The sequence below is a fragment of the Diplotaxodon limnothrissa genome, linkage group LG20 (genome assembly GCF_057381915.1).
Source record: "Diplotaxodon limnothrissa isolate DT_005_m linkage group LG20, D_limnothrissa_male_GT1.1, whole genome shotgun sequence".
Lineage (NCBI taxonomy): Eukaryota > Metazoa > Chordata > Actinopteri > Cichliformes > Cichlidae > Diplotaxodon > Diplotaxodon limnothrissa.
This window is the reverse complement of record NC_140615.1, coordinates 12,147,539-12,164,431: the sequence shown is the minus strand read 5'-3', so window position 1 is coordinate 12,164,431 and position 16,893 is coordinate 12,147,539. Positions and strand designations below refer to the sequence as shown.

The window sequence follows — 16,893 nt, the reverse complement described above, 5'->3', positions numbered from 1 at the left end:
TGAAAGCAATCAGTCAAATTGTGGTGAGGTCCAGTCAACTGCATCAAGACTAAGATGAAGCAGTGAAGTAATGCCAGCATTACTACATATGTACAGTACTATGAAAAGGTACCTACCCCTTCCTGATTTCTTATCTTTTTGCATATATGTCACTTAAACATTTCAAATCATCAAACAAATTTAAATATTAGACAAAGATAACCTAAAAAGCTATCCAAACCTACCTGGCCCTATGTGTGAAAAAGAACCCAGAACAACATCTGAAGAACTGCAGGCGTCACTTGCCACAGTTAAAACAAGAGTTTAAGATTCAACAATAAGACAGAGACTGCACAGACGTGGCATCCAGAGAGAAAACTAGTCAAAGTCTGGACTTAAATCTGATTGGGATGCTTGGGTATGACTTTAAACAGGCGACCCATGCTGGGAAAACCTGCAATATAGCAGAATTACAACAATTCTGCAAAGAAGAGTGAGCCAAAATCTTCCACAGTGATGTGAAAAACTCATTGCTAATTAACACAGACGCTTGATTGCAGTTGCCAATGGTGGCACAAACAGTTATTAGTTTGGGGGGAAGTTACTTTCTCACATAGGGTCAGGTAGGTTTGGATCTTTTTTTAATAAGTAGGAACCTTTTTTCCCTTAGTAAATAAAATCATCAGTTCAAAACTTATTATAAATATTTGGAAACATAAAAGTGTTTTTGCATTCAAACAGATTGAGCCATATAAATATAAAGTATTGTACTCATTTAATAAAAGAATGCTCTTCATGTGGAGTTTTTGTACAACAACCATGATCTGTGAGTTGGTGTGCACATTTAATGGCAACAGGCTCACTGAACATGGGAAAAGTGAGACATATTGTTGACACCGTGTTTTATATTCTTAAGAAAATTTCAGGATGTTCATCATCTATTTTGTAAATGCATGGCTCATTAAATATGGAAATGCAATTTTTTTTTTTATGTAGTTCTTTACAATTCAAGAAATGAGCAGTTTAGAGGGGTCTGTGTTTCATGTGGTTTATTATGGCTTTGTTTTAATGGTTCAGCCAACTTGAAATCAAATTAAGCCGTATGTGGCCCATGAACTAAAATGAGTCTGATACTCCTGGGGTAGAAGGAGATTTCCCAGACTGATGATTGATCAAAAGCTAAAAACAATTTGAAAACTGCAGGGTGCTACAATTGCAGTACTATTTGGTGAACTAAGATAAATCACTTAACAACTTTTGTGCCATCATGCAGAAATGTGCCCAGCACCCATTAAAATGTTTTGGCTCACTTGCATCTGGAGATTAGCATTGAGATCTTTTCTTTAACTGCATATTTTCCCCATCAGGTCAAATTTTTGAAAATCAAATAATACCTCATGTGTGCTGGTGATCCCTCAGCACCAACATAGGGATACCACTTATAAAAACGATGTTTCCTCAGTGAAGATTTTGGTAAAAGCAATGCAATTTGTTTATTGAACGAAATAATAATGTGTGCACAATTAGAATCAGCCACTATTGTCAACAGTGAATAAACTGCATGTTTGATGGCAGACGGTGCTTATTTACCACATATCAGTCAAGTTAGCAAACTTCAATTTAACACCATGAGTGATGCACTGTTTAGCTTGAATCAGCATCAGTAAAGCAACAGATCACATTTCAAGTCATGACATTTAAGCACCAAACTGTGATTTGAGCTTTAAATTATGCAAATTTCATTATGTTCTCTTCACCAAAGTGGCTGAATTATTTATTTTTCTTGGTAGCTCCGGAAAGCTTGGAACAGGATCCAAACAACCATGCTGGAAGGGTCTGTGAACCTCGGTGAGGTACAGTCAGCCTGTTAGTATGTGGCTATACAGTATCATACAGTCCATGCTTCTAATTCACCATGGTTGCATGCTAAATTAGCTCATTTGCATCTAACACAAAATGCAGCTGAGTCTCCAGAGTGTTATTAGTTTTGCATATACCTGCTTGTAAATCATAGGATTGGACAAATTAAAATGTTGATCTGGTAATTGTGCTAGATGAAAAATCAAGGCGTCACAAAAGCAATCACTCTTCATTATGAGAGGGAAAAGTATCGACTGCTCCAAATTGCATGGCACCCCATTTAATGGTTATCAAAACACATCACTTTAAAGCACAAATGTCAACCTCGTGGTACTGTCGCCAGAGGAAAAGTCCAATGGACAAAGTTTAATATACAGGCTGGCAGACTGACACCGCAACACCCAGATTCCCAACCCTGACATGCGTTGCACATATACAAACCAGCTAGGTTTTATCAAATGCCACATGGTTCAACTTTGGAAGTGACTATTGTTAAGGATAAACATTTGAAATACCTACTGTGCACTGCAGTTAAGATTGCAGCCACTCATCTTCCTGCTTTAAAGGGACGCCACCAGGTCAGCACGTGTGTTTAGTTTGTGACCATCTGGAGCAGAGGTCAAAGTGTTTGTTTGGGGATCAGCAGAGGTGCTGCAATATCAGAACAAGATGAATTATTAAGGAGGTTGCAGGAAGAGGTGACCATACCATATTCTCCTTTACCATTCGCAAAGCAAAAAGCACAGATGGTTCTTTTCATCTGATGAGATGGCCGCGGAGGGAGACTATATGTGTCTGCATGTGGGTGTGAGATAAACTAATATGCGACAGCCACCAGGCAATTGGCCTGTTTGTGCACCGTGCCCTTTTACTGTAAGTGAAATTTCCTCTTCCAGTGCTCCCTGCTGCTACATTGTCCCACTTACAAATTCCTGCCTGACTCCTGTCAGCAATCCAAATAAATAATCAGCTATCAAATCTCTCATGGCAAGAATGTGGATCTGTGCTCGTGGTGGCAAACTGGCGAGAGGAATCTCTTCATCTGTCACGTCACAGTTAGTCATCGCTGGATCAAGAGAACTTCGTCTTTGATTAGAAAAAATCAATGCGTGCTCTGCAGAGGCTCTTCTCTGTGGGCTCACAGAGAAGCATATCTGACAAAGACAACTAAAACAGCAAAATATATCTTTGTTTGCACATCTTTTCTTTCACTCTGTCATATAACACTCAGGAAGAACTGTCAGAAAGTCAAAAGTCAGCTTCTCCTTCACCCATCCTCATGTAATGATGACGCTTACATTTTTTTAAGGCTCTCCAGTTCTCATTCTCAGGTGACATTTTGACATTGCTGGAGAAAAATGAAAAAGATATTCAGCAACAGGAAATACACCTCAAGCAAATGTGACTGTCTCAATAGATGGCTAGCCTTGGCATTGAGCTCTGCTGACGTATAAAAGCTGAAAGCAGACTGGGGGGGAAGTAAGAGAAAAAGAAGTCTTCATCTGTGGGTGAGACGTCACATGAAAAATTGACAGTGTGTGAGGGTCAGGGGTGTTTAAAAGAAAAAGGAGTGGGGGAGAAAGGGTGGGCGGGGGGAGTGCTCGTGGGAAACAGTGCAGAGGGGAGGTTGAAGAGTATCCAGAGGTCCTGTGACTCACTGGCACTTTTTAACACAGTGGACTTTGACAGGTAGCTGCACATACACTGTAACACAGCTCACATACAAATAACTGGTCAAGAAAACCACACAGCGCTGCTGCTGTATGTACCAGTAATCAAAAAGTCGACATCCACTACCCCATCCTCACCCACACTCCTTCTCACACTCTCCCTCACACACACACACACACACACACACACACACACACACACACACACACACACACACACACACACACACACACACACACACACAGAGAAAGAGACTGACAAAAAGTTCTGTTTTCAATGAAAAAAGTGAAGAAGAGAAAACTGGAACAGGGAGAAAAAGAAATATGTAAGTAGGAGGGAAAGATAGAATACAAAGAGAGAAATGAGGTGTGTGAGAGAGAGAGGGGGGAGAGAAAGAGAGAGAGGGAGAGATGAGGTGAGGAGGCGGAGAGATGAGAGGCGAGGGAGGGAGTAATGTTGACAGGGAGGGTGGAGAAGAGAAGGATAAGCCAGCCACACTTGGATGAAGGATTCCAGTGGAAGGAGGAGGAGGGACTTTGAAGTGTTGGATGAGAAAAACTACACTATGTGTCTGTGGGTCCTTCATACTGCTATGACTGGACAAAAGAGATTGTGAAAAGATGGAGAGATGGAATCAGGAGGACCGCCGGACCCTGGGTTGACTCAGACTGACGTGACCTCTGCGTCTGGGTGTTTAACCTGATCTGAACCCCTTGACGACCTGCTGTCACAGGGCAGACTTTCCAGGTTTGATCACTTCTGCTATGACTGAAATCCAGCAGAAGTTGGAGGGAGTTCACTGATAGAGTTGGGTACTGCTGGATCACTATGGATTTCTACAAATGTTTGAGCTTACTTTTCTTCACTCTTCCTCCACAAGGTAAATAATTCCACCGTGCTGTCATTAAAGCTGCATCATCTGTCATTTTATTTTTCAACATAGGGGAAACCGATGCGAAGGATGTTTATGCATTTTTCATTTTTGCTGAAGGCAGAAGTATATATTGAAAGAGGAGGGTTTTTTAGCTACTAATCATCTCAAATTAGATTTTTTTTCCACTCCTCTTTTTTCTGTTTAAAATATCACGCTGGTCAAGTTTATCAGCATCAACAAAGTTGGCTTACAAAGAAATTTACTGCATGACTCAAAAGAACTGCCTGTATTTGTGCCATTTCAATAGATTTGCCCTAAATAGCAGGGCAATTCAGAGAAACGACTGAAAGGCATCAGATGGCCTTGCTTTTCTATTTAATATAAGCCTCTCTCCTTACCCCAGTCATCTATATTCAGTCCACCCCAGTCTCATTACTTATTAGACAGGCAATGATTTTTGCTGAGGGCTAATTTGGCACAATGAACAATACAACCATAAAAACACACGACCTTTGGGACAAAAAAACTTGTTTTCTGTAGTTTGCTGCTGAAGGGTAGAAACTGCCTGTGTTGCTACGCGAGCTTTGTAGCCTGGTAACAAGCTTCATCTGCCTGGTTGTGTAGTATTCACTTGAGTGAAAACTAATTTGCTTCTGATGCAATACTGTCCTATGAGACAGCATTGATCAGATGAGGACAGATTTGGACCCAGTAGCTCTGACACGTCCAAATAACTCATCAGGCTTTGCTGTAGCTTCAGAAAACTGTAAAATACAGCAATATAAGAAAAACGTCACGATAATGAGTGACAGACACTGGCATCATCACAGTCTGCATGAGTCTTATTCATAGTGTAATGGAGAACACACCATGTAGAAGTAAACTCATCTAACAGTTGCCTACTTTTCCCTGCAAAGATTATTGCTCTAATCTGCATTTTTTACCAAAGTCACAACACCCTGTGAGCTCTCCCATATAAACCCATTAGTCCCAAGGCTGATTTAGAATGTACTTGAGCCTCCGGTTTAGTTTAATATTGGTCGCATTCAACAGATAATGCTAGAATTTGATGCGATAAAACAAACGCCACCTTTGACGGCCTCTCTCGTCTGAACGTGTAACAGCATTTCAAGGTTGTTGGGTGTCTGGAAATGTCAAACAGATCCAGGTGAAAACAGGAAGACAAGACATGAAAGAAAAAAGAAACTATATCCATTTAATAAGATATCGATCCCAAGCTTTTAAAAATAGTGGATGCCAGTTTTCAGTCAACTGAAAGACAGCCCATCAACTTTGATTGAGTGGGTAGAAGGACCCAAGAGGAAGGCCAGCAGCATGGCAACAACACCTGTATCGCTATTTTAAGGATACAAGTAAGGGGCGTTTGGAATAATATAGCCTTAGAAAAGTGGAAGTTACTAATGGAAGCCTATAGAAAGGTCCTCTCACGTCCTTTCTATAGGGGCCTGAGCCAAGCAAGTGTGTTTGGCGAATATATTAATGTTGTCCAGAAACCACAAGAATCTAGTTTGGAAGGGTCCTCTTTAGGATTATTTTTTTCATGTGATATTTGACAAAACAAATTAAATCCAAAGAGAAAGAAAGACATTGAACTGTGTGGTACTGCTAGAGATGATAAAATATCAGTGAGGCCAGTTAAATCAATCACTGCCTCTGAAAGATTGCAAACACAATGAATTACCTGCACAGATGCAACAAGGTTTATAATGGAAAAGTGCCCAAGTGAATGTGAAAGGAAAGAACCAAAATGCAAAGGACGTCGTCCTGTCGAAGGCACAGGATCATCCCTTTCTCTTTAATTGTCCCCAGACCTTGCCGGGTCCTTCTCAGTGCCGAGGGATCTGATTGAGTTGCTTCATCAGGACAGCTGTTGAAAGGAAGAAAGGGAGAGGGAGAGAGTGGAGGGTGGGTGGAGGAGGGTGGTGAGGGAAACGTCTAGACAGATCGCTCCATCAGCACGTTTGTTCCTTCCTCTTATTCCTTTTATGCAACCCCCCCACCCCAAACCCTCCATCCTGATTTGTCCCGTCTCTCAGATCCCGTCTCATGTAACCATAGGCCAGCTGTATAATAGAGGTCACCCTACTTTTAGATTACACTCTGTATTCTTTGGTATCGTAGCATCAGCTCAATCCATTACAGATTAATGTATTGTGAATGGAAGCAAATATTTTCAACATTAATAGTATTCGTATAAAGTTCTGCCCTGTATTTCATGAATATGTGAACAAAAATAGAAACAATTCAAAATGGTTATGAGAATATGCACGAGAGCCCTGCACAAAATCAACTGGTACAAATCACCATGGAGTTAAAAAAAAAAAAAAAAAACGTAGGAAAGAATATCCTATGCATTGCAGTTGCAGTTCTAAGTAAAGATCAATTGGTCTCGTTTAAATTACATAAACAGGACGGCACACGATTAATCTCAGCTTCTTGTTTTGTTGAATTTTTTTCTCATTTCTGGCCTCAGTGTGTTTCCAACTTGGACCCCGTGCCCACGCTGAAGAGAGGCTGCTCCAGAATCTGTTTGCAAATTACAATAAGCTCTCCCGACCTGTGAGGAACACTACAGATACAGTACTAGTCCACTTTGGACTATCTATCGCTCAGCTAATTGATGTGGTAAGTAATAGCTGACATCTTTGTTAAGTTTCCATCAACATCTACGACTGGACATTAAAGTCTAGCTACCACTGTGCCCTTCAAAAATAACACGATCTGTGTGTTTCTTCTTTGAGGAGAAAAGAAACGACTGCGAGACATTTCGATGTTATGGCTCCATAATGGGACTCTGATCATTAAATAGCTTTTTTTAACTACCTGTAATTAAGTTACCATTTATGTAAATATCTAAATACATATATCACTAAAGTTGTAACGATTTAACAAAAAAGCTATCCTTGTAATTACAAACATCCTGGCTTGTTGAATGGGCATGAGACATGTGTTTCATTATTATGAGTGTTATGTTGGGAGGAGATTCTGTCTTATGTGCTGTATATTGGTAATTACTAGCTGAAAGATACACCACGCAAGAGAGATAAATCAGCGGAAATGAAATCACACCAACAGAAGACAATGCATTATTTTCCCAAATTAAATTCACTTGTCAAGTATGCTAACACAGACAGTAAATATTCAAATCTGTCTCCTGAGCAGCAATCCAGACACAGCTGCTCTAGACAAAAATAACTTCGTTAACCCCTCTCGTCATGTTGGTATCTTTGCATTCCAGACCTCCTGTGGTTTTAAGTGCAAGCTTTTAGTATGCATTTTACACAAATGTCACTGAGATTCTGTTGACTAAGGTAAAAATGATTATATAAACACCCGACTGCCATGCAGAGCCATTTAAAAGTTACCCAGTGCAAGACTGTGCTGCAGGGGATGACTTTTCAGGTTTATGACAAACAATTAGTTGACAGTACTTTCTCCACCTGCCTGCTGGTGAGAGTCAACTTTAGGTGAAGTTGTCTTCTCCTGCACAGTGCATTCACTGCCTGCTGTGTCTTAGAAGTTCCCAGGGAAGAGCTGGAGAAAGCAGCTTGCCTGCAAAGAAGTGAAAGTGTTTTTTGTTCTGGTTGATTTGTTCTAGAAATGATTCATGAATGTGTGTGTGTGTGTGTGTGTGTGTGTGTGTGTGTGTGTGTGTGTGTGTGTGTGTGTGTGTGTGTGTGTGTGTGTGTGTGTGTGTGTGTGTGTACTTGTTTAGACGTCTTTGTGAGGACAGACCACTGCCATACTACTGTACTTGTGGGGACTAACACTCACTTATGGGGACAAAATCCCATCCCCATGAGTTTGGGGGAGGACCATAAAAAAGAGAGAAAGAAAAAACTCAATTCTATCTCAGTGGTAATAAAGTGCTGATGGACGTTGAATTCATTGTAATCAGAGTAATCCTCTTTTCTGTTTTCCATAAAAGGATGAGAAGAACCAGATGATGACTACAAATGTCTGGGTTAAGCAAGTAAGAAAAGATGATAGAGAAAAGGCATGTGAAATACAGTCCAGTATAACGCTGCGATGCATAAATATGATTAATGTTTTGCAACAGGAATGGAACGATTACAAACTCCGCTGGAACCCAGAGGATTATGAAAATGTCACCTCCATACGTATCCCCTCAGAGATTATCTGGAGACCCGACATTGTCCTCTACAACAAGTGAGGAAGGAAACACCTTTTTGTGCTATATGAAATTTAGATTCTTTTCAGGCCCACAGTGTGCTTCCTGTGCGTTTTAAATGTCAACATTTCAATGTAAAAATGATCATATGGCAAGTAATGCTCAGATTCTGGTGGTTTAATTCCAACAGATGGCATGACTTGAGGGAAAACACGAAGAATCTGCTGTTGTGCCAAACATCTTGTCCTGTGCCAATGTCATAAAGTAATTTAGTTGAAATATATGTGAACAAGGTCACTCCTAATGGATGTGGTTACAAACAAAGCTCAGTATGACAGAAAGTAATATATTTGGCTGGGAATAAGAAGGTGAAATGTAACTGGATGTATTTCAACGATAAAATGCATCTAGTATGAGCACCTCAAGTAAACCTGGATTAATATTTTTTCCAAAAGTCGGCTAATAGGAAAGAAAATTTCATGAAAGAATTTGCTAAATATCCAACTTTTAAGTTATTGAACAAAGATTGTTGTTTTCATGGTGAAATGACTGAACCTTTGTCACTTCTCTCTTTTAATTAGTGAGGCAAAACATGGCGATCTCACTTGTGAAGTGCATTTGTGACACAATATCTCAAAGACTTTTGTAAACAGCATTGATTTAAACAGCAAAATGTTACATTGTGAATAGCCTGCATGTCCATTCAGAGAAAATAAACATCAAAAGGGTTTTCTGATTACATAGGTTCAAGCTATTTCCTCTGTAGACTTGAGCTGAATGGTTTGGAATGAGCTCTGCACCTTGAGATGTAGAACTGAGATTGCTGGTTCACACGATGAGGGTGGATGTAATAACTGGTATCAGGTGTGTAAAAGCAGGACTGTTGTGTACACAAAGGAGATTTCAGATCTGAGACAAAACTGTATCTTCAAGTTCTGTTTTCCTCTGGCTCACGAAGACCTTATTCACGTCTCGAAAATTATATCATGTTAGCACTGAATTGTTCCATAAACGTCTCTAAACAGAAAATCATAAGCTGTGTGGAAAGTGGTAGCTGCATGCGGACCCAAATGCAATGTGCAGCATAAAGCAAGCATTAAGTGGAGGATTGATGAAAGGGAAACAGTCCAAAATAAGAACGGGAAAATGGAATAATGAGGAATAATTACTCCAGGATAGGAAACACTAACAAATACTACAAGACTCAGAGAAACATTAGAGAACACACAGAAATATGGAGCCACTCAACAAAGGACAAGGGAAGACTGAGACAATAAATACAAAAGCTAATGAGGCTGGTGGAAAAAGATGGGGAACACAGCTGGAACAAATCAGGGATAATGAGACACAGGAACTGCAAAAAAAGAAAAGAAAATGACAAGGAACACCAAAATAAAACAGGAAGTAACTCAATGGAGACAGACTCAAACACAAGTAGAGCATGAAGAGATAACAAAAAGGCAACAACAGACTGTGAATGAACTGAATAATGAACAAACTGGACACCAACAGAATGTTAAAGACATGACATCTTGCCCATTTAGAGATGTACACACATAAACATAAGTGTCATTGACATAGATGAAGACATTTTCACTTTTTATTTGATGACTCAGAATACTTAATCTTTTAAATACATTTTAAATTAGTCTCGACCCCTGAATTTCACAGGGTTAGAAACTGTAAAAACGGATAACACCACTTCTTTAACTTTCTCCTGTATCTATTGAGCAAAAAATCTTATTTGTTACTTGAGTTTTCCAATGAAAAAGACTTAGTTACCTCCATGGCAACTGAACATCTACTCTACCTGTGAGCTGCGACTGACCTTGAACATTTTAAAGTAGTGCTTGAAGAAATCACCCAGAATTAAACTTATAAAATTCCTTTATTAAAGAGGGGCTAAAATGTGATGTGAGTCTGATATATGTGTTTCCACCTTTCTCCCCTGGTCTTCATCTGCAGTGCCGACGGTGACTTTGCAGTTACTCACTTCACAAAGGCGCATCTGTTCTACGATGGCCAGATAAAGTGGATGCCACCAGCCATTTATAAGTCTTCATGCAGCATAGATGTCACGTTTTTCCCTTTTGACCAGCAAAGCTGCAAGATGAAGTTCGGCTCTTGGACCTATGACCGTGCCAAGATCGATCTGATCAGCATGGCCGGTGATGTGGACCAGATGGACTACTGGGAGAGCGGGGAGTGGGTGATTGTCAATGCAGTGGGCAAGTACAATACAAAAAAGTATGAGTGCTGCACAGAGATCTATGCAGACATCACTTACTACTTCATCATTCGGAGGCTTCCATTGTTCTACACTATAAACCTTATTATCCCCTGTCTGCTTATCTCCTGCTTGACTGTGCTGGTGTTCTATTTGCCTTCCCAGTGTGGCGAGAAGATTACCTTGTGCATTTCAGTGCTACTGTCCTTAACAGTGTTCCTCCTGCTGATAACAGAGATAATACCATCTACATCTCTGGTCATACCACTGATTGGTGAATACCTGCTGTTCACTATGGTCTTTGTCACGCTCTCCATCATAATTACCGTCTTTGTGTTGAATGTACACCACCGATCCCCACAAACACATGGCATGCCTCACTGGGTCCGCAGAGTATTCCTGGACTTGGTACCTCAGGTCCTCTTCATGAAGCGTCCGCCAGGCACCGCAAAGCAGCACTGCAAGAAGCTTATTGAGATGATGCACCGTCCAACAACGATATCTGCCACAGGCAACTCTCAGGCCTTCTGGACAGGCCTAGAGACTGGGCTAATACAAATGGCCCAGGCTGAAAATATAATCCCAAGGACACAGTCTGACAGCCCAAGCATCCTCGTCTGCTCACCATCTCCACCCTCTTCCCCTCTTGGGAAGCACAATGAAGAAGATCACCCACTGAAGGCCGACATTTTCAGCCGATCCACATCTGGTCAGTATTCAGTTCTCTCAGAGAAGCAACCCCTACGCAGACACAACTCAGCGGCCTCGTCTTCTTCCCAATTGTCATTGCCCCCAACTTTGCCACTGGGTCCACTTCGCAACCTGTCGAGGGAAGAACCAAGTAGACTGGCCCCAAATGGTCGCTCCCACAGCGTAGAGCAAATGTGTGACCAACAGAAGTCGCTTCCTCAGAAAGCCAGACATCTGTGTCGCTCCAGCAGTGTCCAGTACTGCTGTCTGCATGATGATGGGGTCTCTGGAATAATGGGGCAGTTGAAAAAAACTCCTCCTACAGATCAGCTAGCAGAAACCCTAACAGCAGAGTCCACAAAAGATGCAAGTACCCAACAGGATGCTGTGATTCCAACTATTTCTCCAGCTATGAAACAGGCTATAGAGGGACTGCAGTACATCGCTGATCATCTCAGGGCAGAAGATGCAGACTTTTCAGTGAGTAGACAGAAACGATCAAGCCTTGGTAATAATGTTTCTAAATGTTCTGTTTTAAACACAAGTGAAATCCTTTCAGAAATTAAATAAGGGCTTTTAGCACAATTTTTGATTTATCTATTGCCAAATCCCAACAGCAGTCACCTCAAGGTGCTTTATATTTTAGTGTTAAGACCCTACAATAATTTGAAAAAGAAACCCCAAAACAATCAAATGACCCCCTATGAGCAAGCGCTTGGCAACAGTGGGAAGGAGAAACTCCCTTTTAACAGGAAGAAGCCTCCGGCAGAACCGGGCTCAGGGAGCTATCTGCCACGGCTAGTTGGGAATGAGAGGAGACAGACAGGACAAAAACCACACTGTGTAATTTTGAGCTACCATTTAGAGACTGAAGTAAATGGGAGAATAAAATCCAATACCTGATCTGTCACGATTTGTTCAATTTCAAAATTAGTCAGATCCCAGCAGGAGAAACATGGTACCTCAGCGGGCACATTTCTAAAAGGTCAGTTTGTTTGTAAAAAAAACCCCATAACTACCTCGCATCTTTTGCCTGCAGGCATTTAAGGTGTCAGAGGAACGTTAAATAAAAACAGTAGATTCTGACTGGATCCTACAGGGGTGAAATGTACTTCCATGCAAAAAGCCTACATGTATGTTCCCTGTGCTCACTCCCACCAAGCAGTGCTCCTCCCCTTCTTTCTTTTCTCGTGCAAAAGAGGATGAAAGTAATCCTGAACAAACAAGGAACCCTGTTATTTTGCATGTCAGAGATCCAGCTAAGCTGAACTCAGGCACTGAGTGACAACAACTAAATCGTGTTACAGTTCTCAGATAAATGCGTGCTGCTTTGCAGAATAACTGGAAAAATAGTGTGTTTTAAGCAGTGTGGGCTGTCCTTTGTGTGTTGCATAAAAATAAAAAATGGTTATGTTGTTATCTGCTTTTTATCATCTATGTATGCAGAGCTCCACTGCATGCAGCATTGTTCACATACTGTACTTTTTCCTGTCTATGCTGTATACTAGGAGGAGGCTTTAAAAATGTTATTGACTAGAAAAAGAACAGGGCCAAATCACCCCTGCCAACACGAATATATTTTTAAACTACTGATTCTGCTCACTGTAAATCATACAAAGTATAATAAGACTTTCAATATCATATTTGTTTCTTTTCAAAACATTTGTTGTTGGCATTTACATACATGTTTATATACTGCTCCCATGGCTTTTGCATATGTTGAGGATGCGCATACCCAAAAACTCAGAAGGGATGCAAGAAAGGAAGAGCACATAAACACATAATGACAATCAAGTATCAGACCCATAAATGACAAGTCAATTTACCATTGCTAATTATTAAAAAGCAAGATAAAAGTGACATGACTGAGTCAGTAATAACAGTAATCGGGATTTTCTGATGATAAAAGAACGCTGTCTTATTTAGAAGCTCTTATGGGCAACTCAGTGTGAACAGTCGCACATACAAATGCTTATGCAACCTAATTAAAATTGACCATTAGACAAGTGAATTTTCTTTATTGCTTTCAAACATAACCCTGAAACTGTGCTTGGAACAAGTATTACATGTCAAATAATTAAAAAAAATTCAGCACATAGTGATAAAATGCTAATTATAAAGTTTCTGAGAGGGGAAAAATACGTTTCTGGAGGATATATGTGAGCAAATGTAATAAAAACCTATTGTATTCACTGACATCAGTCACCGTCGACGCCACAATACGCTTTCGAGCTCTAACCAGAATAGGCCTGTCTTTAAAACAATGGGACCTCCGCAATTTGACCTTGAATTTTTCATAAGAGACACAAGCAAGGATTGACTGACATTTAAGAGATAGCAGACTCATAATGAAAAAATCAGCCATTCGTGAGAAATCAATCAAGGGTGAAAACTGACAGGTAGAAAAGGAAGGTAGTGTGGAGTGAAATTTGAAATGTCCCCCTGTGCTGTTTCCCCTCTCTGCTAGGTCAAGGAGGACTGGAAGTATGTGGCCATGGTCATTGACAGGATATTCCTCTGGATGTTTGTGCTGGTGTGTATACTGGGATCTGTGGGACTCTTTCTTCCTCCTTGGCTGGCTGGAATGATCTAGAATCTCTGCATCAAGGGAAAGAGAACACGGACAGACAGAAGGACGTGTTCCCCCATTCTCTTAACAAAAAAAAGGTCTTTTTATTTTCTGTTTTTCAAAAGGACTACTTGTCACATTTCTCGCTCTTAGGCCGGGTCATCGGAAGGTTACTCGCTAAAAGACAAGATGAAATATCAATCATCGATTTCAGTGGGCATATAAATTCTTTATGAGGGCAAAAGGCCAACAGCAAAAATATCCTTCCATGTCACTCCGTTCTGACATTGAGCTGTATGGCTCAATCAGATACTCTTGTAAAAAACAGTGAAAAATTGACTCTAACCCATGAAGAACTATGGATGATGCCACAGACAGACAAAGACTGTAGGCACCGGGAGCTGTTCATAAGACTGTGTAAAGTTGAATATATAGCTAACTTTTAACATTCCTTCAGTAATGTCAGTGTTGCAGTATGTGGACTGTGGAACAGATCAATGTACAGTGCTTTCGCCAAATACAAAAAAATACATATGTTCATAAAACGATTGTTTCTTTGAAACCTAATTGCCAGAATTCTTGGCTGGGTGCATTCAGGTGTCCTGCTTTGTGCAAGAGTCACTCCACAGGTAAGCAAACATGCAGCTTTGCAACTTTCTAACTCTAGCACATCTATTCAGCCATTCTCTTTGCTTTTACTGCAGATCGTTGTCATTCTTTCCATCTCTTTTGCTTCTTTTGGTTTATCAAGTAGAGCAGAAACTGATATGGATGATGACAATAAATGTGGCGATGCTGGTAATATTATTATTCTACCTTGGCGTTGAAGATTTTGAGATGAATTTGTTACTCATTAGTTCCAACATTTAATTCCAGCGTCCTCTCCGCTTTCATTATGACCTGACTTCTGTCGCTTCCCATAATGGATCTTTTCAGTATCTACAACAGCTATATAAAAAAAGATAATTAAAATTTATTAATGAGTACACCACTATTCTGTGAAAAACTATTTCATGCACAGAGCAAAGGTTAATTGTACTGCAGTGTTTTAAAATAAGTTGGCAGAGGAGGGTTTCACACTTAACTACATTTAGTTTTATTCATTCGCTGCTTCCACAGGAGGACCTGCTTTTTGGATGTTTTTTAAAAAATACGTTACAGAAATTAATCTCACGTGTCCCTCTGTCCTCAAAGAATAGCTAAAGCAGATACTGTATTTAGGAGCACTTATAAAATTTGCAAGAAGTAAAGCAATCATTAAATAATTATGGGCCTTAACAGAACTGTACAGCTGACCGGACAGATTTTTTTTGCATTAAATAATTATTTCATTGTTTATTTTAGTTCAAAAGCACATCACTGTACATTTTGCACACACATTTCTAGTTTAGATGCTTCACTTCAGTTTCAGTTCAAGTCCATGTAGTTCTTTAACACCCTCACACTCTTTGTTGGGTGTATTTTTTGATTTCTTTGCCTTTGTGCCAAATTCACCCTCACCTTTGTCGTGCGTGTGGGTTGTGAGATGTTTTTGAAAGCCTTGTTTGATTTCTTTATGTCACATAAAGAGCTATAGGAACATGTCTACTTATATTAATTTCATGTAAAATAAAATAAAGCTAAATGGAAAGCATCTAGATTAGGTATGTGAATCTATGAAAAGGCTTTTTTAATATTTCTATTTTAGAAATTTGAACTGTTGGCCTAAATAACTTAAAGAAGTGGAAATGAAACAAAAACAAAACAAAACTGATGAAACATGAGGAACAGAACAAACGTGTATCACTGAATTGTGTGTGAAAAGAAAAAGTATTCAATTACTCCACTTTAATCCTGTGTTCGTACATCAGCACTCTGCAGCTCCACGTGAATAAAACTCCACATCCGATTAGCTTTAAAAGCATGTAATGTTACACCTGAATACCCAAAGTAATGACCTCAATTTTGACCTCAACAAACAAACTATTGCATTTCCACTTGCTCAGCAGACGACTAACCACTGATCATTATGTAAATTCACAGACAAGAGAAAACAGCAATTTAGCACAATATGGAAACACTGCACTTTGAACAAGGTGAAATAGCTGCCGTGCTCCCTGTTTATTCGTACGTTTCAGCACAAACTCTGGAGAAAAAAAGGTGGCGATAGCCTGAAATACAAATGAGTGCTCTGGCTTTGTTGCAACATCAAAAATGTAGCATATGACAAACATGAGTTTAAATCTTTTGTCTGCATTCAAAGATTTATATATGAACGGATATTAATTTCCATTTATCCCACCAGTTTTCCAAGGATACACAATACCACAGCATATTGTTATTATAATTCTAAAATGAAATGAGCGTGGTCTTTATGAAACCACAAACTAATTTTCATTAAATGATAAGCCATGCCTTTTCAGCACAGATCTCATGCATAATTTCAGCATTAAATACTTGTAGAAAAGCAAATGGCAAAACTCCATAAAGGTCCTTTGTGTTGGCTTCCTCAAGGAAGCAATGCCAAATGCCATGTAAGTACACAGTGTTATTAATTACAGCTAAATGTCATGCTATTGAATTTATCTTTATGAAAAATTGACCTTCAGTGCTAATTTCAATTAAGTGATTGTCTTCTGAGATACATATGCCCCTGCTCGGATAATTAATGTAGACATTTTGATTTCAAAATGTTGGTTATTTCCTGCAAAGAAGATGAACTTAATGATAGCTGCTTCCTTACTAATACTAACCTATATATAATGGGTATGGCATGGTGTGGGGACTGTCCTTAAAAAGTCTGTGAAAATTGGATAAGCAAAGGAAAAGAGAAGAACTGTGAGGCCTAAAAGCTATCGATGAAAGTCCTAGGTAAAATCCAGCAAAGACTA

General features: G+C 39.8%; 1 protein-coding gene across 2 annotated transcripts; it reads left to right on the top strand.

Annotated features, from left to right (window-relative positions):
* The first annotated feature begins 4,338 nt into the window (after window positions 1–4,338).
* Window positions 4,339–14,047, top strand: chrna4b (cholinergic receptor, nicotinic, alpha 4b). 2 transcript variants are annotated; one of them, XM_085344974.1, is made up of 6 exons: window positions 4,339–4,390; window positions 6,879–7,030; window positions 8,334–8,378; window positions 8,466–8,575; window positions 10,503–11,934; window positions 13,922–14,047. In XM_085344974.1, the coding sequence occupies exons 1-6, from the start codon at window positions 4,339–4,341 to the stop codon at window positions 14,045–14,047; spliced, it is 1,917 nt and encodes a 638-aa protein (XP_085201100.1). The 2 variants fall into 2 exon arrangements, with proteins under 2 accessions (XP_085201100.1, XP_085201099.1); XM_085344973.1 differs by having other exon boundaries at window positions 8,334–8,575.
* Window positions 14,048–16,893: the final 2,846 nt, after the last annotated feature.